Source organism: Ambystoma mexicanum, chromosome 8 (genome assembly GCF_040938575.1).
Source record: "Ambystoma mexicanum isolate Mex_15411 chromosome 8, UKY_AmexF1_1, whole genome shotgun sequence".
Lineage (NCBI taxonomy): Eukaryota > Metazoa > Chordata > Amphibia > Caudata > Ambystomatidae > Ambystoma > Ambystoma mexicanum.
In genome coordinates, this window is record NC_090929.1 from 638,314,706 (window position 1) to 638,342,014 (window position 27,309).

Below are 27,309 nucleotides of genomic sequence, written 5' to 3' on the forward strand. Positions count from 1 at the left end.
TTAAAGAACAATCTAATCTTCTACAGTCCTTCCTTCTGGGTGTCTGTGGCAGTACAAAGTGATACTGCGTGCGTTTTAGAAAGATTAGCATAGTACAGGGTAATGGATATGTGCAAATAACAGATGTTCCATTGTTTTCTTTCTTGCAGGCCTCTTAAGAAGCAATGGCCACAACACCATCTAAATTTCCAACTAGCTCAGGGAGAACAGAAGTCTTCACGTGGCCGCCTAAAACATTCACCATGCATGTGACACGACCCAAGTCTGCTAAAGGACGCACCCGAGCAAGCCTAAACTTCTCACACAACGTGGAGACCTATTCTTTACGAGTGCCATCCCCACCTTCACAGCCTGTCTCTTTTGAAGTGTCACACAGCCAGCGAGGCTCGGTCTCTGCCTCGAATAGGGCAGAGTCAGGTGTCCGCATAAGTCAGGAAGAGATCCCAGAGCTCATGCAGCAAGTGCCTTCGAGACCATCTTCTTCCTTGAACAAGTACATGGTGTTGCCTTCAATCAGAAGGAAAGGGACAGGTGACAGTGCTGATGGTGATGCCTCTGAGCAGACCAGCAAGTTACATTTGAATGACAGACTGCAGGAAGTACCCGTGAAACCTCTCTATAGAGGAGACCGATCAGCAAAATATATGCTTGAGGCCAAGAGCTCTAAAGAAAGTGTTGCTAAAACTCCATCCACATATTCTGATAAGCCACCAGTTAACTCAGATGAGAAAAGGTCTCTATTATATTCAGATCTGGAGGAACCATTGGAAGAGCCAAGGTTACTCCTGGCAGTGAGGTCTCCATCCGGTCGGAGATATGAGCGGTACTTCCGGCCCACAGATAGCCTTCAAACAATTGTGGCTGTGACAGAGCTAAGGTCAATCACTCGATACAAGAACTGTAGCATTGAAACCATGGAAGTACCACGACGGAGTTTCTCTGACCTAAGCAAGTCTCTGGAAGATTGTGGGATTCTCAACAAGTCTGTGCTCTGTATCTTCCAAGAACAACAGGACTCATGAGACACTAACTGACCCAAGAATTACAGAGGAAACGGTGGTTCTCATACCTGGCTGTCTTCATAAAAAGAGAGACCACAAGAGAAACATGTTAAAAAGAACTGTGTTTAAATGATTAAAAATCAAGTAATTGGATCTTTGTGAATATCTACACTAAGTGGGCAGTGTCTCTACACTCTGAGGTCATTTGTTAATGATACACTGTCTTCACAGGCCTGCACTACAATTGGAAGCCGCTTTTTTGGCTAGACTTGTACAAGCTATCCACAAACCAGCTGCTGTCTCTTTGTATTGGGGACACACTGTTTGGTGAGCACTGAAAGGTTTCACTCGGCAGACTCCAGTATTGGTTGTGGATTTGAAAGCTCCGCCACAGTACTGATTGCTGTCTTTATCAATAAATGAAAGCAATTTGTTTCCACAAGGACAATGTAAATGCCAATGAACCATGCCATTCCAATGGTCTGTAGGACAGTATATGATTCTGGGCACGATGGCTCTGCTCAAGGGTACAGTCTTGCAGGGGGCTTATTTAACATGATCCTTTAACCTCTCGTTATTTTAACAGGCATCTTTGTGAACCACTCTTTAACATCAAGCTTCTCCAAAGTTTACCTATGCTTCATTTACAGAGGTACATGTATTCAAGGATCATTAGGACATTTTGGGTACCAAGTCTTGGGTATGTCATTTCACCAAGGTTTGAAGGTCATCACACATGACCCTAAGCAGATTGTTTCACAATGGACCCATTGATTTAAATGTTAACAGCCAGTTGTGATCCACTGGTTCATGAGGTTGGAATAGTTGGTTCTAGTTCTATGGCTGTGTCAGGTGACCAGTAGGACAGAGTGCTGGTTAATCATGAACCAGCCACTCTATGCACAGCTGGTCACCTCAATGTCCCATCAGTGTTAATCTCACAATAAATAATCCTACAGATGGAGACGTAAATCCCCCTCAGCCCCCCACCTCCCCCGATTCACAAAAACAGCAACAAACTTTGCTGTTGTGCTTGTTGCAGATGGCTCTTGAATCTACCAACTTTTAATGTAATACAGACGATAAGCTAGACCTTGGTCAAGTTTTGATGATTTGAGAGAGGAAGCTAGACAATGACCAGTTATTTATGGGACCGTGTTTTGGAAGAGGCACTACAGATGTGAGAAATTGAGCTAATTTGGCCAAGGTCTTTGTGACATGTAGAATGCAGCTGAAGCATAGGTTAGATCCACATGGGCTGAGTGGGTTGGAAAAGCGAGAATCTGACTAGGTCTGCATGTGATGTGGAGCATGAAGCTAGAGCCCAGCAAGGACTGCACGTGAAAGCAAGTTTCATTCACCCTATGTGGGAGTCGAAACTAGAGCCTAGAAAATGTCATATGTGGAATAGGAATGAGATGGAGCCTGCACCTGACCCAGTTTACCCAGTAAAGCGTGGGCAGGGGGAAATGGATATAAACCTGGCACGGTCTGTATGATGCTGGATTTAAAGATAGAGTAGGGCATTGCCTGGTCTGCATGTGATGTAGGAAAATTATCTTTTCCCTGATCAGCGTTGCATGTGCCTTGCTTTTAATCACCATTTAAACCTTTTGTTTTCTGAGTGTTTCAGAACCACACAAACTGATTAAAATGAACAAATGTACTAAGTAATGAGGGTGACTTAGTAAACATGAAACTGAAAAATTAAAAATTGCTGACTTTTCTTCCTAAAACGTTTGAAGTGGATACTTGAAAAATGTGATCCTTTTTCGGATATATGTAAGATTGCAGCACTAAGCCACACATCTGTGAAACAGCAACTCCCAACTCCTTTCTGAGCCATACCTAGCATTTGTTTCAGCCAGGTATGGGTTTAAAAGAAAACCAGCACCAAATCCAAGACAGGTAGGGATCCAATTGGGCACCAAACCGAGCAAGGCAATGACCAAAGCTAACAAAGATGTGATACCATGTGCTCCCCCAAGTCAATCATCTACCTGAGTTGCAAAATGATCCACGCATTGTGCCGACTAGGGTAATATAATGATGCAGACTCTGCGCTAACCCTAGCTAAGTACAGAACAAAAGTTGACCTAAAGTGCATGTACTGAAGACCAGATTTAACTCAATCTGGTATGGATTAAGAACTCCCTCGATTAAGATACTGACCGAACCCCAATGGACCTGGACTGGTGCCAATTAATGATCAAACCCCACAGCTAAATGTTATTTATCATGCATTTATAAAGCACTCCAAGCCTGCATGAATCTAGGAGCTAGTTGCAGAAGTGGGAGGGGGGAGAAGGTATCAGGAACCAGGGGGGGGGGGAGACTACCAAGTCAGTTGAAAGGTTTGGTTTTAAGTGGTTTCTGAATGTCCAGCATGCGGTTTTGCCCTTAGCTGGGCTCGTAGGGCATTTCATAGTCGTGCTGCAGTGGTTGGGAAGCTCGCGCCTCCAGCCTTCGTGCATATGAAGCGCAGGCTGATCAAACAGCCGCGGAGGCTGCTCTGGTTGGTCTTGAAGAGGTGCGTCTGGTGATTCTAGATGGAAGTTAGGGAGGTGCAGTGTTCCAGAGGGAGCAGTGGGTAATAGAGATGATTTTTAAGTCTATTCCCTCTTTTCATGGGTAGCCAGTGCGCAGCTTTTCCGTGGACAGTCACATGGTCCCACTTGGTCAGGTTCAAGGCTGTATGGATGGCATTGTCCTGGATAGTCTGGAGCTTATTGATGTTGCGCTTTGAGGTGCCTGCGAGCAGTGAGTTACAGTAATCTAGTTGTGAGCCAATTACAATTATGGCTATGGTCAATCTGTCTTGCGTGGTACAGAAGGGTTTGGCTGCATTGAGGAGCTTGGTAGAGTGGGCAGATGAAGAAGCAATGGTGTTGACATGTCAAGGTCATATTAAGGTTGGAATCCAGGTAGACATTCAAGGTTTTGACATGTGGGGATACTAGGATGGTCCCTGTGTCAATGGTGAAGGCTTTGTAGGCTGAGTCTAGTGAGGGCCTGCCCACCAAGAGCATTTCGGTTTTATCTGTGTTTAGGCACAGTTGGTGGGTTGCCATCCAGGATTGTATGTCCTAGATTGTGTTGATAGAGATGGTGTCTTGTGTGTGGTCGAGTGAGAGGATGATTTGGGTGTTGGCATAGTTGGTGTAGGCTATGCCGAGGGCATCCAGGTGGTCACAGAGGGGCTTGGTGTATATATTGTACAGGGTGGAGGAAACACAGGAGCCTTGCGAGTCCCCCACAGGGTACGGGTGTGGCTGTTGCAGTTCCTGTGTAGACTCTCGCTGTTCTGTCTGCTAGGAATGACACAACCCATTTGGTGAGCCACTTAGCCAGTGGCTAACCAAATGGTTAGCCAGGTAAGCACCATTGAACTAAAGCAAACTCTAGTCCCAAATACATTACTGACCCCAAATCCCAGCACTAACGTTGGTTATGTGATGATCCAATCACTGGACCCTCCAGAGCCAAGTATTGACCAAAAGTCGATAAAAACAGCCATTTACTCTCCCAAACCCTCCACTAACCAAACCTGGTACAGACTAGACCTAGCACTGACCTGAAGCAGGTGCAAATAAAATCTAAATCCGAGGGTGCACTTAAGGCAAAATGGTTGGTAGCCTGGCATCCTGGATTATACAATGCAACTAGCTCTCAAACTGTACTGTAAAAACATACTCTGTTCTAATCAATGTATGAGGCTCCACTTTTTGAGGCTATAGACTGTTTATTTTCATGAGAATTCTGTTCAGAGCAATAGAAAATTCACTAGATAAAAGTACCCAGGCTGCTCCCCACAAACATGTCTGTATGTAAAATCCTGGTTTATGGTTTCTGAAATTTCAATGCACTTGCAATCTCACTCCGCCCTGAAACTCAACTTTCCACACACATCAGAACAATCCCTTTTCGTCCAGACTAGGATCAGTAAATTAATTGCAATAATGATTTGTGCTATTGGCATAATTAAATGTTGTTTCAATGCAAATGTGTGCTATAATAGATGCCAGCATGTGGGATAAAATAGATAGTTTTCTGGTTTGAAGAGGGTGGGTTAAAAATGTAAAACAGATGTAATACGAGCTAATGGTCTTTACAGTTGTGTTTTGATGGCTTACGACTGTGCTGATAAAATCAAAGAAGATCTCGTTTTTTGGCTGCCCATTTTTTATCTAGATTGGCTTTCTTCTTTTTGTATACTCTATATAGTTCCAGTAGGGTGCACAAAAATAAAACCTTGGCATACACAGATGAGTTATATATCCATCCAGTATTGGCCCGAGCCAGATGTTTACTTACTTACCCAAATAAAGAACCTTCTTGAGCCACATACTGAATCAACCATAACACAAGCAAACAAAAAAACATACTGACCAGAGCACAAAATTTGCACTCGCCACTAGCTAGTGATATTTGACTCTTGGCAAGTAAGAAATGGGGTGCTGTCTGTATGTATGTATGTATGTATGTATAGAATTGAGGTGGCGAGTGACTTAATGGCTGGCCAAGAGATTGCAATGACTTGAAATGTGTACCCCTACACTGACTAAACCCCTGCACCTACTCATACTTACCAATCTAAATCCATCACCGACCTAAGCCAGTTACTCATGCATGCCTAGCACTGACTTGAATCAGGGACTTGCCTGAGCCCCGCACTAATCAGATTCAATAAATATATTTATAAAAATTGAAAATCACCCTCTCAATTAGTGATGAATCTCAAACGCACGTCAGAGCCTTTTTCATGCTTGAACACAGTGTTGGTACAGAGGTAAGTATAGTTCCAAACCAAGCACCTCAGCGCCAGGAACTAATCCACACTACTGATCAGAAGTATGCACTGATTCCATCTCATCATTGACCAGAGTCAGGAACTGAACCAAACCCTGAATTGGGCCATGTACTGACCCAAGCCAGGACAAAACCCATCATGGAGCAGGTTTCTGATACAGACTCATTTCTTCAACTGGAGCTAGATACTGATTCAGGCATAGTATTGAAGTAGGCTGGGTTCTTATCCAAACTGATTACATAAAGAGCTAAGTATTGATCTAATCCCAGAACCAATCTGAGCCGTACTCTGGTACAGAACCATAGTTGGCATTGATGCGAGACAAATAATGCACCAAACCCAGCACTGACCCAAACTACGACCAATCAAAACTATGCTCAGGGCCAGGCATTGAACACAATCCAATAACCAGCATCAATGTCAAGTGCTGATCAAGTACAGTTCTGTCTCAGAACAAGTGTATCAAAAATTGGGGCACCTGTCTATTCCTTGATGATTCCAGGCTCTATATAGTCAAGCAAAAAACAGTTTATGAGGGCAAGTCTGGACACTGTCACACAAGTAACAAATCAACTTGTCTACAAGGTCAATTTTCAAAACCCGATTACTGTTTATTTTGTATAATCAACTGAATACATGTAACATACATGACATAACAAACCATCAGGGTTTTGTCAGCCTAACACGTTTCCCATAAAACACAAAGTTATAACACATAACATTTACAAAAACATCTGGTGATTCATAACAGATGAAACCTTGTATTGTCAAGGACTTCCAATAACAATCTACAAAGAACATACAATGTACATTTTGCCTCATTGGTATACTAAAACTAAATAAAAAGTCGACACCAAGGTGTTTCAGCATATTATATTTCTTCAATTGTAGATGTAATGGCCTTCATCAGGAAGGGAATTGTGGAAGCAATTCCTCACTGCCTGCAGTATGTGTCTAAAAAGTAAAAAATACATAGAGTGAGTGTTCAGTGTCTGGAATATTTCTTTGAGGAGCTAGATAAACAGCTGGAGAGCTGGCCCTTGCGGGACAAAGACTTACTGTGCTGCAAAGAAGAGTCACAGAGAGCCTAAACAAGCCACCAAAATGGAAGCCAAACTTGCATAATGTTGGGGCAAGCAAAACTAGAGTCTTTCCCTGTAGACAAAGATACAATTACAATTGAAACACATCTAGTGTGGATGTTATCACGATGAGCCAAAAAACGGGAAAAGACAGATGCCCAATGTATGGGCATTCTAATGTTGCAGGGGGTCTTACCTCGATGTAAAATGAGTTATTCACAAAAGTCAACTTATCCCCAGGATCATACACATCAATTCTGTGTGGCAAGGGAAAACAGAAGCCAAAAATCACTGCTGCTGTTGAACATTGCCAGTTGTATATTAATGCAATGTGGGCCGTGAGGTGTCTTACCTCCATTCATCCGTAATGTTACGTATAGCAGTGAAATTACACCAATCTCAGTGCCTTCCCATTATGTGGAAAAGGTTAATCTGAAAAAACAAGTGATGCTTATAGACTCTGCATCATACACAAAACGGGCCATTGCATGTCACTAATAAAGAATATCACAAAACAGGATCCGTGAGTGTAACGCTCACCTGGTATCCATGGGGATGTCACTCAGCCTCTTCTGACCTCTTACGACCTCGAACCCTTCCCTGGAGTCTACTCGACTGGAGACTGGGCCTGAAACACAGGATTGGTAGAGTTTATCCCCCTATTGTCTCTGTGTGCTTGAACCCCGTCTTCCCCGGGGTCCAACCCTTCCCTTTGATCCACAGCTCACCTTGTTTTCTTGGAAAGTGTGCCCTCCATCCTGCTTTCAGCACAGGGGCACGTTGATTGATGCAGGCTCGTTGCTACCTAGTTACTTCACTGGCAAGAGTCCGACAGGTAAGTATAATGAGTCTTTTGAACAGTTCTGTAACTTCGTTCCTTTCCTTCCTTAGATGATGGCCGGCGTCCGGGGATGGCGACGTGCTGCTGAGATGAGTAGCGCTGAAGGTGAGTGAGAGCGCGATGCGACCCTTTCGTATTTGTATTGAACTGAGTTCTTTTTCTGTGTCTTTTCGGTGCCGCAACGTTTTCAGCGTGGATGCCGGTTATGAAGAAGAAATGCGGTGAGTAAGGGCGGTATGCGGCACCTCTAGATGTTTCCATGCTAACCTGGAGTGTCTTTTCCCTCTTGCAGATGGATGAGAAGTTCCGGAGACAGAGTTCCCCCAGAGCGGCTGGGATTCAGGTAAGCGTTTGAAGCTCGTACAGTCTTTAAAAATAAGCGAAGATTTGCTGAATGTTTACTAATGCCTTTTTATTGTTCTTTTCCCTTTTCCTTAGGAAGCGGTGTGGCGGGATGGGAATGACGCCGCCGAAGATGCCCGCAGAACAGAAGAAGCGATGAATGATGGGCAGAAGCGCCGCAAGGTAAGGCTGTTCCTAACAGTGTTCTTGTTCTTGCAGGAGCTGAGCGCGGAAGAAAGATGCAGGCCTACTGGAGACCGATCCGAACACGGCGAGTGTCACGCTGCAGGTGCAGAAAACACAAAGCATGTTTCTCAGCCTGGGCGTGGCTTAAATAGTCTCTGGGTATCCCAGGTGTCTCTGGGCTGAACCACACCCAAAACACTGGACTGCACATGCAGTTCTGGGAACCGAAATCTGTGGGGGCATCCATCTTGTCCCCATCAAAGCACTACAAGTCCAATCCCCCAATGTTATCCTAAGGGAGTGAGTCTGGTGCCACAAGCACCAAGTCTGACTCCAAGTGGGTCTTTGGAGGGATGGAGAGGCCCTTGAGGGCCATGTAGGCGATCGTGGCCTGGCTCCAGCCTGACATCTTGGAGGGCTGGGGACATGAGGGGCAGGAATCATGACAGTGAGGTATCTTACCTCCATCAGGCTGTAATGTGGCATGTGGCGGTAAAAAATAGTTGGTCCTTACATGTACTCAGTGCGTTCTACTGTTCTCCTGAAAAATAAGGCTTACGTGTACGCTCTATCTAAAGGATTAAAGCAGAATAATTCCAAGTGCCTACTATGTTCGAGCAACTCACAGACGAGGAAATCTTGTCCTAATCGTGCAGCAGCGTTCTGCAGAGGACATAAACCAGCACTTTTGTTATCACAATGTTGCTGTGGTGTCTGTTGTCATGGTCGATGCTACGCATGTGTCCTTGAATGAGTACAGGATTTTGGGGCGGCCAAGTGTGACTGGTCTTATCAATGGATTGTAATGTGTTTGACACGCTCTATGGCTGGTATATGCAAGTTGGTGTTTATAAACTGAATTAATGAGTTGCTGAGACAATTTATAAAAGTATGCTGCGTTTATAATGAAAAAACATGTGTGCGCCCAAAAAATGTGCTGCAGGCAAATATCCTGTCTTGGGCTAGAAATGGGTGCAAAGCCCATGCGTACGACCCACAGCATGTAGATGTCATTAAACAGACAATGGGAAACAGGCTGTCAATGATCCTGGAGATAGCGTGCCTTATTCATGCGTGTACTTACTGGAAAAAATTATATGGTGAACACATCCTCTCCCGATAAAAACATATTATAGTGTATTATAGCAACAAAGCTGCCGCGCATTTCTAATGGACACAACTCGGATATACTTTCTTTCTACTGTGTGGTTTCTCATGCCCAGAATAGATTAGGATTGTGTTTTAAGGAAACCATCTTCTACTGATGTCTCAGACTCTAGTGTACCCTGATGCATACTGTTAAACAGAGTAGAGGCAAAAGAAACTAGCAAGTTCAATCATCTAGTTATCTATGAATTTGAAATATGTGTTTCGATAAACATTCTGAGCACACAGTTCGTGTAACCAGACACTTCCTAATATGTGTTTATTCCAGCCGGCTCAGTGTTACTTATTATATTTTCATTGTAATCTCCTTAAATGTGCAACCAAGTTCATGGTACATTTTAACACCCTTTAGGAACATTTTTCTACTGAAAAAGAAAAACTATAAGGTCAGCATACGGTTGCCCACGTCTTATGGTATATATTCTGACTATACAGTACCTATTGTCATGTTGCCTTTTAATGTAGCCCAAGACACCGGTGGACTGGGACAATACTTTAAAACCTGAAGGGGTAGGCGTGGGGGTCCAGTCTCCTGTTCCCGCCTCGTTGGATGAGCTTCAAGCGGATCAGGACAGCGATGAGCAGCCCCGCTTGGTGAGAGCATTCCATGACCGGGAGGGGCTTGTGTAGCTCTGTTACCAGGGATACCCCTGAGGTGCCCCAAGGGCCTAATACATGCACCGGAGTGTTCTCAGAGGGTTCGTCCAGAGGACCTGCCAAAACTGGACGTCGTACCGAGGTTCACCATTTGGGTGCTAAGGTTCCGCCCAGTTCGTCTGTGGCTCTGGATACCGGGGTACGCCCTGAGGTCTCCATTTCTTGAGCTTTTCACACAGAGCCAAGGCTCGAGGCCCCTCTTGAGGGAGCTATTCGTCCCGGGTAAAAACCTGAGGTTCCTCTTCTTGGGGCTAAATCCAGTACTGATAGAGCCGAGGAATCCCCTGAGGGTCCTGTCGGTAGGGTACGTTCCTCAACCGTCCCACGCTCAGGGTCGTGGTCTTACCAGTTCTGTCGAGGGGGCAAAGAAGGCGGTCGAGCACCACAGGCATTACAGTACCGGCTCTGCCGAGGTTCCTCCACTGGAGGCTAATTCTGGGACAGTTCCTAAGATGTCCAGTAACATCGGCTGAGGATCCTTGTTTCAAGACTAAAGTATTACTTAAGTCCCCTAACTCCCCTGAGGAGACAGTTGCATCACTTTCTCCAATGACACAGTTCTCCTCAGGTGTTGACAAAATGGTGGCCCAACATTCTTGGTCCACAGCTGCCACTTTTGATACCTCCCTTACACCAGCGTTCACGACGTCTGGTGCTGGGAGTTTTCTTCTGGGGCCGAGCAGCTTTTCCACGCTATGTGTACAACATAAACCTGTTTACCGGAGGGTCCTAGACTCGGTCCCTCTCTGAATTCAGGGGGTTTCAGGGTCGCCATGTGCGCCGGTCAGAAGCTCCGGTTGGTGGCCCCGCCGAAAGAAGCAGTGGCAAGGTGGTCGTTTTTTCTCTCGGCCATCAGCCTCCTCTACAGGCACAGGTAGTCTCCCTGCCGACAAATTATCCAATTGATATTTTTTCTCAGTCGCACGAGGCTCTGGTGGGAGTACGAATCTCATCTCATCTGGAGGCTTGGCAGACCATCACCGAACACCGGTGGGTTGTGTCCATCGGTCAGGCGGGCTTTCGCTTGTCTTTTCTCCCTACCCCATCCTTCAAACCTCCTTTCCAACCGATCAGGACGCCCTTCCCCAGAGCTGAGGTACAAGAACTTCTAGACCTCCGAGCGGTGGAACCTGTTCCCCTCAGGGAGCAAGGAGGGGCTGCTACTCCTGTCTGTTTCATAGTGCCCACACCCAAACACGCTGGCCTGCACACTATCCTCGATCTTTCCCAGTTCAATCCATCTCTTCCCCATGATAAATTCAAGATGATCACGCCCTGCCAAATGGTCCTCTCTTCGGAAGGGCATGTGGCTCAGTGGGGTGGGCCTCCAGGATGCGTACATGCACATTCTGATTTGGACCCCCAGGGGAAATATCTGAAGTTCTCTGTGGGAGCAAAACACTTTCGGATTTGAGTACTCCTTTTGGTTTCAGCTCAGAGAGGCGCACCGGAGACTCCTCTGAGGGCCCCGCAGCGGGTGTGCAAAAACCGCATCTTCTTCCGAGTTTGCCCGTTTGGACTAAGGTTGAGCCCAGTCCTGCTGTGGCTTTGGGTACCAGGGTTCGCCCTGAGGCTTCTGCATCTGGAGCTAACTGTACCGAGTTTTGGCTCGAGGTGGCTATATGGACCGCGGTTAAACCTGAGGTTCCCCTTCTTGAGGCTAAATCGGACACCAACAGAATTGAGGGCCTTCATCGAGGGTCTTGGCTGTAAGGTATATCCCGCCGCCTTCCAACGTGCATGGCCGTGGTGATAGCAGTTCTGTTGAGGGGGGCAATAGGAGGTGGTCATGCACCATAGGCCTTCCAGTACTGGCTCCGCCGAGGATCCTCCTTCCCTAGAGGCTAATCTTAGGACAGTCTCTAACGTGTTGAGTAAACGCCCTAGATCTACCAGTACCGGCTCTGCCGAGGTTCCTGGTTTCAAAGCTAAGATGGCACACAAAGCACCAGACTCCCCTGAGGAGACTATTGCCTCACTTGCTCCTGTGACGCAGTTTACCCAGGTGTTGTGAAAATGGTGGCCCAACCTCCGCGGACCAAGGCAGCCATTTGGAATACCTCACCGATCAGATTGCTGCAGATTCCTGTCCTGCTTCAACAGAGCATTCGCCAGATGTGGCACCGCTCCCCACAATCGTTCAGCTTGGAGGCCTGGGACCCGAGTTCAGATTGTTAACACAGTTCGATCTGTCTGAGGACAATGTGCGCTTTATCCAAGTGACCAGGAAGCCCTCTACGAGAACTTAGTACGGAGCAAATGACTTCGGTTTTGCCATTGGTGTTTAGCTAAACAGTTCAATCCCAGGCAAGCTTCGGTCAACACTGTTCTATCGTTTGTGTCTCATCTGACCATTTCTGGCATGCATGTTCTGTTATGCAGAACTTACTTATCTGCTATTGCGGCCTATCTGTCCACGGACAGCTGTTCCTTTTCATTGACTAATCCAGTCATCAAAGGCATTTTGCGGGTCTCTTCATCTCTTCCCGCTGGGGCGTTATGCTATAACCCATTTGAAGCCATGGCCACTATCGATCTTGGGTACCTTTATTGGAAGGTTGCCTTCTGATTGCAATAACATCGGAAAGGTGAGTAAGTGAGCTTCAAGCTCTTTCCGTGAAGCATCCGTTCCTCACTTTCCACTGCAATGAGGTTGTGCTTCGCTCTCACCCTTCTTCCTGCCTAAGGTGGTTGCCGATTTTCATTTGAACCAGTCCGTCTCCTTTCCTGTTACATTCAGAGACCTGAAAGGGAAACCAGCTTCCAAAGCAACTATTCCCCGCTGGATTGCCTCATGTTTTTCAGTAGCTTAAAGCATTCAAGGCCTTCATCCACTGAAGTGTATCCATGCACATCTAGTCTATGGCAAAGCCACTGCTGTTGCCTTCCAAAGGATGTCCCTTGGGAGTCCATCGCCAAGGCGGCTTCGTGGGGCTACCCATCGGCTTTACCTGAGCTCCAAGGCTGATGCCCAATTTGGCCAGGCTGTTCTTAAGAACGTATTCCTGTAAAGTTTTTTTTTTTCCATCCACCCTTACTACCTATGGTGTGCGCTTGGTAATCTCCCACGAGTATGGAGGAAAGGGGATGGGATGCAGGAGTATAGCAAAGTTACTCACTGTAGTGACTACCTTACCTCTAGTCCCCTTTCCTCCATACACCCGCCCGCCCGCCGTCCCCTCTAAGAAGTATCCTCTATTATTGCTTAAATGGTCTCAGACCTGGCGATAGAAAATTACTTGAGGGTGATGTGCGGGTCAGAGCTCAGGAGGGTGGGCTTATGGCCACGTGCTGTACCCCGTGTAAAAATAAAAGGACACACATTTAATTTGATGCTTTTTGACAAAAGTGCACCGGTCCCGTCCCGAAGGACGCAGTGTCCCCACAAGTATGGAGGAAAGGGTCCTATGGACTAGGAGTAAGGTAGTCACTACGGTGACTAACTTTGTTATTTTACATCGAGGTAAGACCCCCTGCAACATTAGAATGCCCCTACATGTGGCATCTCTGTCTTTTCCCGTTTTTTGGCTCATTTTGGTAACATCCACACTAGAGCTGTTTCAATTGTATCTTTGTCTACAGGGAAAGACTCTCGTTTTGCTTGCCCCAACATTACGCACATTTGGCGTCCATTTTGGTGGCTTGTTTAGGCTCTTCGTAACTCTTCTTTGCAGCACGGTAAGTCTTTGTCCTGCAAGGGCCAGCTCTCCAGCTATTTATCTAGCTCCTCAGAAAGCAATATTCCGGACACTGAACTCTCACTATGTATTTTTTACTTTTTAGACACATACAGCAGGCAGTGAGGAATTGCTTCCACAACTCACGTCCTAATGAAGGCCATTACATTTGCAATTGAAGAAATAGAATAGGCCGAAACACCTTTGTGTTGACTTGTTTTAGTATGCCAATGAGGCAATATATACATTGTATGTTCTTTGTAGATTGTTATTGGAAGTCCTGACAATACAAAGTTTTGTCTGTTATGAATCCCCATATTTTTATTTTATGTATTCTGTGTTATAACTGTGTTTTTATGTGGAACGTGTTAGGCTCCCAAAGCCCTGATGGTATGTTATGTCATGTAGGTTACATGTATTCACTTGATTATGCAAAGTACACAGTAATCGTGTTTTGAAAAATGACCTTGTAGAAAAGTTGATTTGTTACTTGTGTGACAGTGTGCGGACTCACCCTGATCAACTGTTTTTTGCTAGTCTCAGAACAAGTACTGAAAAAAAGAAGCCCAAACCAGGTGCTAATCCAAACCCAACCCTAGCACGAAGGAGGCATATACTTAAACCCCACACAGACATATGTAGATCCAGGTACTGATGCAAACACAGAACGGACCTATGCAAGCTATAGATCTAAATCCACCATTAACCTGAAGCACGTACTTGCACAAACTTAACCATTGAACATAATCAGGTACTGATTCAAACAAACACTATCCAAGCCATCCACTGACAAAGTCACCAAAAAACAGGTATGAATGCCAAAAAAACAAACATACACATAATTCGAAGCCCAAAAAACAGACTCTTTAAACAAAGCATCAAAAACAAGATCAGGATAGATTAATCGTATTACTGCTAAAGGTGATAGAGCCAAGTTAAACTATAAGACCAAGGTTCGTAGAGCTCATGGGCAGATATTTGCACAGGGACGTAGGCAGGGTGCAGACTCCACATCCTTCCAAAATGCAGTCTCTGTTCCCTTGGGCACACCAGTTGTCCAGTTCTATTCTACGAAGTAATTTCAGGTCAGAGGAACGCACTACCCCAGGCCCCGTTCTAGCACAAAGCCAAGCAAGAACTTTATTGCTAAGTCTGTCTTTGGGCTCACTCTTAGAGGACTTTAAAACATTAGGAATGATTAAGTTTCGTTTATCCATTGCTAGAACATTTATGGCTTTACCCCGAGGTATTCGCATGTTGGATTTTCTTCAGCGCAAGGTCCTTAAGTCTGCCACTCTTGGATTCAGGGACTCGTGCCGACCAACCAAACATCCCTTGGCAGGAGCGATAACTGGTTCCAGCAGAGCAGTACTGTGGTTCCGTGGTGATTTATCAGCTAAAGAGAGGGAACGTAGTCGAACTTTTGACCAATGAAGACATAGTATCATTAATAAGCAACCTTATAGAGAAAGTACCCACATAGTGTGTAAATGCATAAAGATCCAAAACTTGGTTTGTAATAATTTAAACATTGTTATTGAACACATTCCTCTTGTGGTTCTCTCTTTTTACGAAAAACCCTAGTTATGTATAGCACAGTCTGCCGTATTTCTGGGGTCAAGTAGCATCTCATGAGCTAAAATCAGAAATCCATGACATGTTAAAACACTCAGTGGAATAGACCAGAGGTTGTATTGTATTACTGCCCTTAGTCCTGCTGTTAATAGAAGATACTGGGCACCAACCTGTTGAGAATCCCAGTGTCTTCCAGAGACACTGTAAGAGTTCCCTGCCTGCAGACATGGACCCAGTCAGGGTGACCTTGATATCCTCCTTACAGCTACTCAGGGACCAGCATCCACTTACTTGGGGCAGTACCCAGCCCTTTTGGCCACTCTTCTGATAGTTCCGAAACTTAGGCAGGGACTTTGTCACACTCAGTACTGACCAGAGCCAAGTAATGGATCAAGCTTTGACCAGAGCCAAGTAATGGATCAAGCTTGAAAGAAGTGTAAGCCAGTTACTGACCCAAACACAACATTAACATACATCAATGGCTTGCACAAACCCGGTATCATTCTCATACAGGTTTTGGTCACCAATCCAGTCACTTGGCAGGCCCTTCATTGAAGAAACCAATGAAGAAGCCAAAATTATGGCCAGCAGTGTGGTCTCCATCAAGTCAGAGATTGAGCGTTATGTCCAGCCCACAGATGGCCTTCAAAAGGTGGTGTCTGTGACAGAGCAGAGGTCAATCACCTGGTACAAGCACTATAGCATTGAGACCATGAAAGTACTATGCATGGGCTTCTCTGACCTAACCAAGTCTCCGGAAGACACTGGGATTCTCAACAAGTTGGTGCCCTGTATCTTCCAATAACAGCAGGACAAAGGGCAGTAATACAATACCACCTCTGGTCTATTCCGCCGAGTGTTTTAAGAGGTCATGGATTTCTGACTTTAACTCATGAGATGCTAATTGACCCAAGAAATACATCAGACTGTGCTACACATACCTAGGGGTTTTCCTAAAAAAAGAGAACAAGAGGAATGTGTTTAAATTATTACAAACTAGGTTTTGGATCTTTATGCATTTCCACACTATGTGGGTACTTTCTCTACACTCCAAGGTCGCTTATTAATGATACTATGGGCCTCATTACAAGTCCGGCGGTAACCGAGCCGGAAAAACTGGCAGGTTACCGCCGGACTCTTATTACCATTTCGCCTCCGTGATTCACAGAATTACCGGGGCATTACGACCCGGTGACCCGGGAATTCCAGAGGCGGAATTGTGTAAATCCCCATTCCCATGGAGCCCCATAGGACTCCATGGGGATGGGGACCATGGAAACACCGGTTCCGTCGATGACAGAGCCGGTGTTTCCATGTCTGCCTGCAGGCGGGTGGTGTTAAACCAGCCAGGTCAGACCTGGCGGGAGTGACACCTCCCACCTGCAGGACTCTTAATTAACCGGTCCGGAAAGAGCGGTGCTGGTGGTTTTACCACCACCGTTCTTTCCAGACCAGCAGGGTCGTAATGAGGCCCTATGTCTTCAATAGCCTGCTATACAATCAGAAGCCACTTTTTGGTTAGACTTGCCATCTACACATTTTCTGTTGTCTATGGGGAGCACGAAAAGTCTGCACTTGTTAATGCAGGGAAGACTTGTGTTTAGGGTGAGGAAAAGCTTGTGAAGGGTTTGAAAAACGGACCCTAGTTGCAGCAGTGGGTTTGGAAGCTCTGCCGCAATACTAATTTCTGCCTTTATTTATAAAGGCAAGTAACTTGTTGCCAAAAGGACAGTGTAAATGCCAACGCAGCACCAGCCTATGTGAGTTACTCATACAAACGCAGCACCAGATGGATGTTCACATCCAATTCCAAAACCAGCTAGCATCAGCATTGATCCAAATAAAGCAGACTTAGACCACATACCTATCCCAGCTCATTACTGAAGTGAGTGAAGTTGTGATTCAAATCCATACTTGACACAAAGCAGACACTTATGGAAACCCAGCACTGAATAGGATAAGCTGATTGAAGCTTGGCACTGCCCAACTAGGGATCCAGACTGAACACTGATCAGGTACTTGGCCAAACCCAGCGCTGACTCGCGCCACATGCTAGTCCAAACCCACCTACTAGTCCAAACCCAGCGATGACTCGATCCTGCTACTCCTCCAAATCAAGCAACCATCCGAAGCAGTCTCTCTCAAAACACAATGATAGCTCAAGACAGTTATTTATCCCAGACATTGACACAAGACTGTTATGGAATGACACACAGGACTAAGGAAAGCAAGATAGAGACTTAAATCCAGTAGTGACCACAGCTATGTAATGATAGACACAGTACAACCAGCACACCACATTCTGATCCATTTCATTAAGTACAGACCAATTTCACAAGACTCTTCTGGTACGTGTTTAAAATGTGATTACACCACTAATTAGGCTTTACATGCAGTGTTATTTCATTTGGGTTGTGATGATAAAGATCTTTGTTCATAGAGATTGATAGGTTTTTCAAGCATTTTTCAAATCTGAATCAATGCACATGCTTCACAGTGGCATATTTACAATCTATTATCAGGAGTCCATTTTGTTGTAGCATGTTTAATAAGGAGGATATGAATTCAGAAGCAACACAACATTAAACACACGAGAAAAGCTGTAGGGGTAGAGAGGAATAGGGGAAATCAGAATAACCTTGCACTGTAAAAAAGTACTGGAAAGAAAAAACGCTGATGAACACAGGGGACCATGTTTCATGCTGAATGCTGTTTCTTTGCGGTTCATTGCTTTTCACATCAAAGTCTCAAGTTTCCATTGCCCATAATTCTCCTGTCTCAAATTGCCACCATTAAATTTTTTTTTTTTAAAACCAACTTACAGTTACCAAGGCGTTGACTACTTTGAAAAAGATCTCCATTCAGAAAACGGGTACTTTTAACCATACATCTCCACAAAACAAATGTACCTGATACATTCATTATTTAAGTTTTACTCATTATGCAGCAGTCATTTCAGGTACCAACAAGAGTGACTTTTCCTAATATTCTTATGTCCCGCCCCCTTTTCCCCATTCTGATGGATTGCTCCATGTTATGTTATGTTATTGTGCTTATACCGCGCCAAAGCCCGTAGGCATCCAGGCGCCGAGAGAGCAGAGTACAGTGAACAGAGACTACTGCAGGGGATAACTCTAATAAAAGAGATGCGTTTTCAATTGTTTTCGAAAAGCAAGATCTGTTGTCTTGCGCAGGGATATGGGCAATGCATTCCATGCCTTAGCTCCCTCGGTGTGAAAGGCCCTTCCAGAGCCTCGGGAGCGTTTCACTCGGTGCTGTACCTCCATGGGACGGTCCGGAACCTGTTGCATCACACCCACTGAGATTCATGGTGGACACACATTATGGACCTGGTGGGCAAGGAGTACATTCAGCTGATGGTAGTCTAGTTGTACAAGCTGTTCCTCCAACATTGTGGATGGGCGCATCTACATGCTGCAGCTTGTATCTGGCAGATACTCGGGGCTGCGTCTCATGCTTTCTGTGCACACACCACAACACTTGTAGTAAGCCTTGACAAAACCAATAGGTCTGTATTTATAAAAAGCCACATGTAGCCTCATATGACCAGCTAATTCCATCACGTGCCTAAGGAGAGTGTCATGCGTTGTGACGGGGACCTCACCCTGTCGGGGGGGGGGGGGGGTCATGGACCCCTTCTGAACTGGGGCATGGTTGCTACCTGGACACAAGCCGAAGGCAGCCCTATCCCAGAGCTGGGGGGCTCAGAACTTAACCCCCGATTATGTGCTATGCCTGTTAAGCCCGGTACCACCCTCTATTGCAAGATACCTCCCAGTACTGTTTCTGGACAGTTTCTTTTTTCTTCTAGAACCACAACAGAAAAACATACTCCCAGGACGACATAGAAACAGCAGGAAAACCATCAAAGACTGACAAAATAAATGATGCTGAAAAGGGGGTAGGGGGTTTACAGGGGTTTCTAAACCTTTTCCTTCTGTGTAGCTCAAACGCTGGGGAAATGGAAGGCATAGATTGGCCCCCAGAGTCCAGTAAGCGCTGGAACCGAGAGACGGGGAGGTGGGGTAAAAACCTGGAAGAGAACACTTTTAATTTACTTTCATTTGTATTGTGCAGCCATGGGCCCTGAGACATAAGAGCGCGGACAGGAAGAACAAACGAAAAACAGACGGGTCAAAGTCCCAGCGGGTAAACTAAGCCGCATAATCAGTATCCAAGCGAGAGATCAGTAGAACAACCAGGTCTTGAGGTCCTTCTTGAAGGCCATCAAGGAGGACTGTCATTTTAGGGTCAGCGGTAGCGAGTTTCTCAACTTATGGGCGACGAAGAAGGCACCATTCTCCACCTTCAATTTACAGCGTGGAAGAACCAGAAAGTTTTGATTACTAGACCTTAAAGACCTGCTACTGACCTTATCAATGATAGGCATTATTTCAAGTCCACATTTAAAAATAATGGTTAATAATATAAACTTGGCTCGGGCCTCTACTGGGAGCCAATCTAGGGCACGCCTGGCATCAGAGACAAGATCGCAGCGGGCTAAACCAGCAACCACTCTTACTGCTCCATTCTGAACCACTTGGAGTCTATTAGAGTCAACCTTGCAGAGACCGACCAGAAGGCTACTGCAATAGTCGATCTTTGCCCCGATAATAGCTCTGGCTATGGATTCCACGTTAGCCTTAGAGATAAAGGTTCTCAAGTGGGCAAGAAGTTTCACGTAATAAACAGCCCCTGAAACAGTATTGCTCATGTGGGCCCTCATGCTAAGCATGCAGTCTAATACCACGCCCAAGATTTTTAATTTTGTTTGGGCGAAGATTTCGACCAACCCTAAGGTGGAATAGCACATGTTCAATGAGGTAAGGAGGCGTCAAGTTGGATGGAAACAAGATGGAGGAAAGACGGCAGAGCTGAGTTCTGAGGACTTGGTGTCAGAGTTGAGATGACGTATTGGTTTTGGGATAGAGTGGTACCAGTTTGTGAGAGCGAAATACTGAATGAGTTTTTGTGACAGTAAGTGTAGTAATGAGGGAAGAGTTGGAAATAGGAGTAGGGAAGTGAGGGTAGTAGATTGAGTGAGTGGGTGGGTGCCCTAAGGAGAGTATGGATAGTAGAAAGGGGTGCTAGGACAAGGGTGCAGGAGAGAAGTAAGGAGGTGAGAATAGTGAGTGCATTAGGAGAATTAGCAGAGCACTATATCCCTAGGAGAGGGAGCAGAAGACAATATTCCTGGGAGAGTGAAAAGGGGACCATATCCCCGAGTAGGGTGTGAGTAGTAGAGAGAAGAGCAAGTGTATCCAGTGCAAGGTGAGGAGAGTGATGTAGCAAGGAAAGGGGTAGGTGAAAGGAGAAGGAGAGAGTGTGTGAAGACCGCAGCAATAGAAGGAGAGAGAGAGAGCATTGGAGGACAGGGGAGAGAATATTGGAAGAGAGCAAGGTGACTGGAGGGAGTAGAGATGGTGGTAAAAGACCAGGGACAAGAGACGGAGGGAGTGACTGGGGAAGAGACTGCAGGGAGCAAGGTATCTGTTTTGGCACAATCAACTTTTAAGTCCTGGGAAAAACCTTTGCAGAGTTAGGGTACCTCTAGGAAGTCCCGGGTGAGGTAATAAGTCTGCAACCCTTAGGGACTCCTCTTAGTAAGTTTTAGATAGTAGGCGTTACCAATCCCTAGCCAAACTAATCTGGGATTTCGAGGTGCCTGGGCGAGGAAGATGGGAGGCCAGGGGAGAGGAGAGAGAGGGGTGCCCAATAGCGGACTCCTCTTCTCCAGCCCAATGCATTACATTGTTCTATTTTAGTATGATTTTAGCAGATTGTTCATTGTACATTTTATGTAGTTTAAAAATAAAACCCTTGACCCTTCTGGGAGGCTACTTGAATTATTAGTGCCATCTGTGACCGTATCCAGATATTACAATGAGATGGCTGTTGCCTCCTGAAATGCTGAATTATTAGTGCCATCTGTGACCGTATCCAGATATTACAATGAGATGGCTGTTGCCTCCTGAAATGCTCAGATAGTGCAATTGAATTGCTAAGTTTAGCCTTGCATGCCCACATTTAGAAAACCTATGCAAAAATCATGGCCTAAATTAAGAAACATTCTCTCGTCCCCTTCCTGCCATACTTAAACAGAGCCTTGTCAGCTTTAATAAAAGAACATCCCAGAATCGATTTTGAGATGTTGCACATGCGCCAAGTGGATCACCGCTCTAGCTTGCCCTGCCCACTAAATCTACCCGAGAATCATTTTGACTGTGCCTCGCAGGACTACAGTTTTCTACATAGGAGATCTTCATTCCTGGTGCCTGTGGACTCCACCGGTTCATGCAGCTGACATATGCCGCTAGAGTCCAGGCTCTCTAGGTGTAGGTCTTGTGTTGTGTGTAGCGTGTTTGGGTCCAGACCAGCATGGGATCTACGAGTGCTGAGAAAAACCCTCTCCAATCCCATTTTGAAATCGAGGTTGAAGAACTGGGAAATACTTTTTAACAGGTATCTCTGCTAATCTGGTGCAGTTTGTCGCAGTGAAGACTTCAAGAAGGCTTTGGGTGAGTAAATATTTATTTTCCATGGCACTGTTCCTTCGGAATCTTGCAAGGTGGCCACCATACTAGTGGCACCCTTGAGGTTTTCCTTTGCAGTGCAATTATGGACCTCCGGGATGATGGCTCTTCAGATTCTGGTATATGTGGTTGTTACGAGATACGCCTAGCAACTCCAAGGCTATTGCTGGGGGTAATACTGAGTGGCTTCCTCACAAATGCCTGTTGCCTGGCACCGGGGTATTCCCAGAGGTTCCCAATAAAAGTGGGTCTGTAATCTTTCAGTGGGTAACCACCTCATCACAACAAAAAAGGGCACTGCACTCAGTTAAATAAATGTTAACATACGCAATGTTTACTTCAAACTGATGCTAATTAAAGGGGGTGCAGTTTGTAAAAATGGAATTTCTCCCAAAGTCCCAATAGCGAAAAACAGAGAAATGCTTCGGCAATATCTGCTCAGAACACAAAAGCTGTCATCCCAGTTGTGGACCAGAGGGTTCCAGGTGGTTCAATAAAGTGGTTCTAGAGCAGTAGGTAACAGAATATACATACATTTAATGTTGACAATGTAGACAAAACCCACATTTTCAATTGAAAGGCACAGGAAGAAAAGTTGTTTAGTATTATAACCAATTCCCCCTGAAGGTATTTGACCCAGGGGTGATGATGGTTTCAAATTCACAAAAATCTTAAACATAAGGACTGTAATGTATCATGCGTGCACAAGAGGGTTCATAGGTTAAGTACAGTAGGTACTGTTGTGAAGTGTCCGTGTGTGTGAGGAGGTGGTATAAGGGAGGGAGTGTGTGTGTGTAGTTGTTATAAGGGAAGGAGATGTGTTGTGATGTGCTTGCTTTGGCATGATGGATGTCTGTGATGTCATGTGGAATGTTGTCTTGTGAATGATGGAATGTTTGGGTGAAGGTTCCTAGCCCAGGCAGTTTGGAAGTTCCCTGCTTGGGTGATGGGTGCCAATGTTTGTCTGTCCTACTTATCTTGCTATATCCTGTATATCTTACTGGAAATGTAACTTAAGAACTTGTTAATAAATACTTAAGTAACCACAAGAAGCCTGAAGGTCACTATTTAACAGGTACAAACAAAGATTAACAAATGAAGGCAATGATGTATATAGTCCTACGTGTTTTGGGGCCCAAATGCCCCATCATCAGGGAATTACCCTCTATTGTTCTGAAAATAACAAGAAAAATTATCAAATGTTAGAATGTCTCTAATTAGTATACATGCCCAATAATCAAAAAGAACAACCACAAATAGAAAAGAAGACTGTTCAACCTTTGTGGTGTGTCCCTAGTTTAGAGAACACACTGTTATAAAAGTGGAAAACCACAAGTAATTCAAGCACTGCCCGGTGAAGTGGGAGAATGGAAGACCAGGCTCCCGTCCTTCACCTCTCGCGCTTGGCCTAGAGGGTCACGGCCCAGACACCCGCCACGAGAAGAGTTTGTCCATTTACCAGATGACCAGATACCCTGGTACAGGCACATACGGATGTGTCCATCTGTCTGCCCAGCAGCCCGCACTGGCCATGCCGACACCTGCGGCACGGATCAACTAGACTAAAATCTACACGTCGTTAGAGATGCCATGACGACCTAGACAACGGGAAGCACCTCTGTACAAATATACACACTGGACATTCCCACACCAATCTACACAAAGAATATACTCAGTGCTATGACGTAGGCGACAGGCATATTCACGGACGTGCATCTTTATTATTTTTACATAGGCTTTCAGAATGCAGAAACGCAAGACGCGTCATGAACTCATCTATAAAGCTTGCTCACGCTTCTCTTGAAACCCGTTACCACCATGAGAGGTATAATGAAGACACGATACTGGTCATGGAACTATATGCTACTATAACCTAAAGCACCTATGCACCAAACGAACTACTTATGCACCAGGCCCGAGTAGGCCTCAAACAAGAGCTCCCGTGGATATTAACAAAGCAAGAGTCAGGTTGCTGATCCTGCAGAAAGAGCCCGGTGGAGCAACCAGCCAAGGTCGCGATGTTGCAAACCCACATTCCAAGACCAATTCATCAAAGGCACGATGTTGCAACCTCGTACTCCGCGCACCAACGTTAAAGTCACACCGGCAAATTAAACCAGACGCGCAGTGGAAAAACAATATTAATTGTGCAGAATTCTGCCGCTTTCACGGTCCCTCCTCACGTGACCAAGCCGAACCTGACGAGATGCCAAACCCAGGAGAGAAGAGGCGTCTGGATCTCTCGCTACGGGACACAGGCAGATACACATGAAAGGCTCAATGGACATCTGCGACAGTGGGAGCGGTCAGCTTTCCAGCTATGAATAAATCCTCACATTGTCTGCACGTACCCATAGTGAAACATTGTTGCAACTTGCAGGTACACCGAGAGCTGGGAACAGCGGTGGTCCCAGGCTGGGAAGCTCACGGGCGCACCAATCAGAACATGGGGCTCCTATCACTGACGCCAGTAATGTTAACCAATCCCCAGGAGTCTTCATGTAACAATTCTCATGTATCTGATTGTAGGGACAACCCAGATATACCACCTGACTACCCTTTATCCACTAACATCGTTCTCTATATGTGTGCTATACTAACCCTACCACTCGAGCAACCAATTAAGAGTGGCGATAGGTTTTTTGTTAACTTTCAGAAGTGACGCAAGTAGCGCGTCATAATACAGTAAAAAGGGCCTGCGAGCCCCACGATTGTGTGTGTCAGGACTGCCGTTTTGTCTAATAAACAGCAGAGTCACCTTGCTCCTTGTGTGTGTCTCATACTCTATCTCATCTGGGATATATACGGGAGGAGTTGGGGCCTCCCTGCCTCGAGGTCTGCGGACGGCCCGGCCGACCCCGGCAGAATTTCCCCTGACACCGGTGTGTCCTAAAAAGCAATAAAAACCATAATCAGAAAATGTTCCTAAAGAAAGGTCCACCAACACACCTCCAGTGCAGGGAAAGCAAACAAAAATACCTGGATATTAGTAGCAAATAGGAAACTATCAAGACGCTGAGAGTTAGGCACACCTGCCAAAGATTCAAAACTGAATACAGGTCTAGACTGATTACAGAGCCCTAAACAATATAAATATAAAGAGGCACATAGCGTCCAATAAGATAACCAGTGTTTGATAGAAAAGGTAAGGAAAAACATTGATACTGATACCAGAGGCAATTTTGCCACTGTGCTTACCACTGTCTCAGTATAGCGGACACCGCTTCGAAGAACGCCACCGCGAAACCTGCTGGACTGAACGTTTGTAGGAGCTCACAATAGGAAACAGGAAGTACTGGGCACTAAACGATATAAATATAAGGCGAGACACCACCTCCAATCAGATCAAAAGTGCTTAAAACGAAAGTTAAGGAAAAACTATCATGACACAGGCAAGTATGCCACTGTGCTTACCACTCTCCCAGTAAACAAAATCGCTTTGGAAAAAGCTGCAGTGTAGCTTGCCGGGCTGAATATTTGAAGGGACTCTAACCAGGAAACAGGAAGGGATGCTGTTAACCAGAGCATGTAGCCGGTAAGTCTGTGTCCAGGTCCGCCATATTGGAATGCTGAACGACGTCTATGTCAAGGAGTGTATTGGCTACTTAAAAGTCAACACTGAAGCAATATGTCAGGAAAAGAAAAATGCGAAGAATTGTAATAGACGAGGGAACCTACCCTCATCATAGTCTGAGTAAAAGAATAAAAAATAAAAGAACTGTGACGTTATAATATATAGTATCAAAAAGTAAATTAAAGGAAACAAGGAGTCTAATGGTCATAGGCAGGAAATAACCTAAGAAAGAGAAGGTGTTCAAAGAACTCAGAGTACCAAGGCATCGGCACAGTGCAAGCCCTCGGGTGCCCATCACAACCTTTTCTGCCTGTTGCGCAGATTTGGTATTTCAGGATATCTTCTAGGCCTGAAAAACCAACTACAACACATGGCGCAGCAGATAATTGGTCGGGTGATGTTTCTCAGTTGCCATTGAGTGAGCCTGACCCACCTCTTGTATCCATTGCTTGTAGGAATCTGGCATCTAGATGATACTCTGTTTCATACTACCTAGACCTTTAGGCTGAGGGGAGAACACTTTCTGCACCATCCGAGTTCAGTGGACTCCTTACACCACTGACAGGCTAAATCCTCTTGGAACCAAATCTCCATTAGTGCATTTGGATCCATAGGCTCAAGGTCCTTCTACCTGAAGGAGTCATTAGTTGCATCTTCATCAAACAAAGACCTTTTTTTTTCTCTAAATTCCCAGACGAGGCGAGGTTCTTTCACGGGATGCCTCATCTTTATTCAGAAAATATCTTTCCATTGAGCCACAAACAATTTACGTACACAATCAATGGTTTACAATTGAAATACACATTAAACCGTATAAAAGAAAGTAAATATGAGATTTAACCTTCAGAAAGCGGGTGGCAGCAGCTTTCCCACAGTAGCTAGTAAACAATGGAACACCCCGCCAGTCAAACTTAGGGCACAAGACTCTTTATGGATCTTCCAGAAACAACTCAAAACACACCTCTTCACCCAATGTCTGAAAGTATGGATTACTAAACTATCCACAATATCTCTGTACATATTGCACTCTCATAAGCACACTCAGAGATGACCCAATCATCTTTGTAAGAGAATGTATGAAACTAATGTAAATACTACTTTAAATGTAAGAGAATGTATATAATCATTGTAATTAATGTAAATACGACTGTAATTATATATCAGTAACTTTCCATGTACTTACGTAACCAAGCTAACTGTTGTAACGCCCTATGTAAGAAAAGCACCCAGGTGCCTTGGGTGCTCTATATAAATAAAATAAATAAAAATACATACACTATGTGTATGAGAAGCATTAATACATAGTTCCAATATTAACTACTTTTTTCCTTCCTTATTTTAATCACACATTCTATTTTCTGTTTGAGAGTAAACAAAGCGTTCAGTAGTTGTGCTCAGAAGAAATGAGAATACCGGCCAACGTGATCCAAGAGGTGAGCACTAGAATCAACTTTCAAGGTTCCAATTTAAGAAGGGGAAACGGAGTGATGGAGAGTGACAGTCCTGCATCTGTTAGAGGAGACTGCACTCAGTTACCCTACTTTCCTGCTGACTTTGCAGAGTCTTTCTTCCACCATAGTACTGGTGGGATGCCCAGAGCATTGCCAGTGGTTAAGATTCATTCTAAACCTTCCAGCCATCACCTCTTTGTTTTTGCTTTTTGGGTGGACCCACAGTACATATACTGCCTGGAACCGCTGAGCGGCCGCGTGACAGTCCGGCAGTCCTGGCAGGCAGGGCTGTAATGCACGCCTCCACTACCCCTCCAGCTCCAGACGAACACGAAGGACGCCGTCTCCGCAGCGCCCCACCCCATGCAGCAACTGAGACAAAGCGGTCAGTA

The 27,309-nt window shown here is 45.3% G+C and overlaps 1 protein-coding gene across 1 annotated transcript in view; it reads left to right on the forward strand.

The window, feature by feature from the left end:
* The window catches only part of UBXN10 (UBX domain protein 10), a 298,259-nt gene extending 293,094 nt beyond the window's left edge, over positions 1-5,165 (forward strand). Inside the window, exon 4 of the mRNA XM_069610371.1 lies at positions 150-5,165. Within this exon, the coding sequence (XP_069466472.1) occupies positions 165-1,022 (858 nt within the window). The 5' untranslated portion in view covers positions 150-164 and the 3' untranslated portion in view covers positions 1,023-5,165. The remainder of the gene's footprint in view (positions 1-149) is intronic.
* The last annotated feature ends 22,144 nt before the right edge of the window (positions 5,166-27,309 follow it).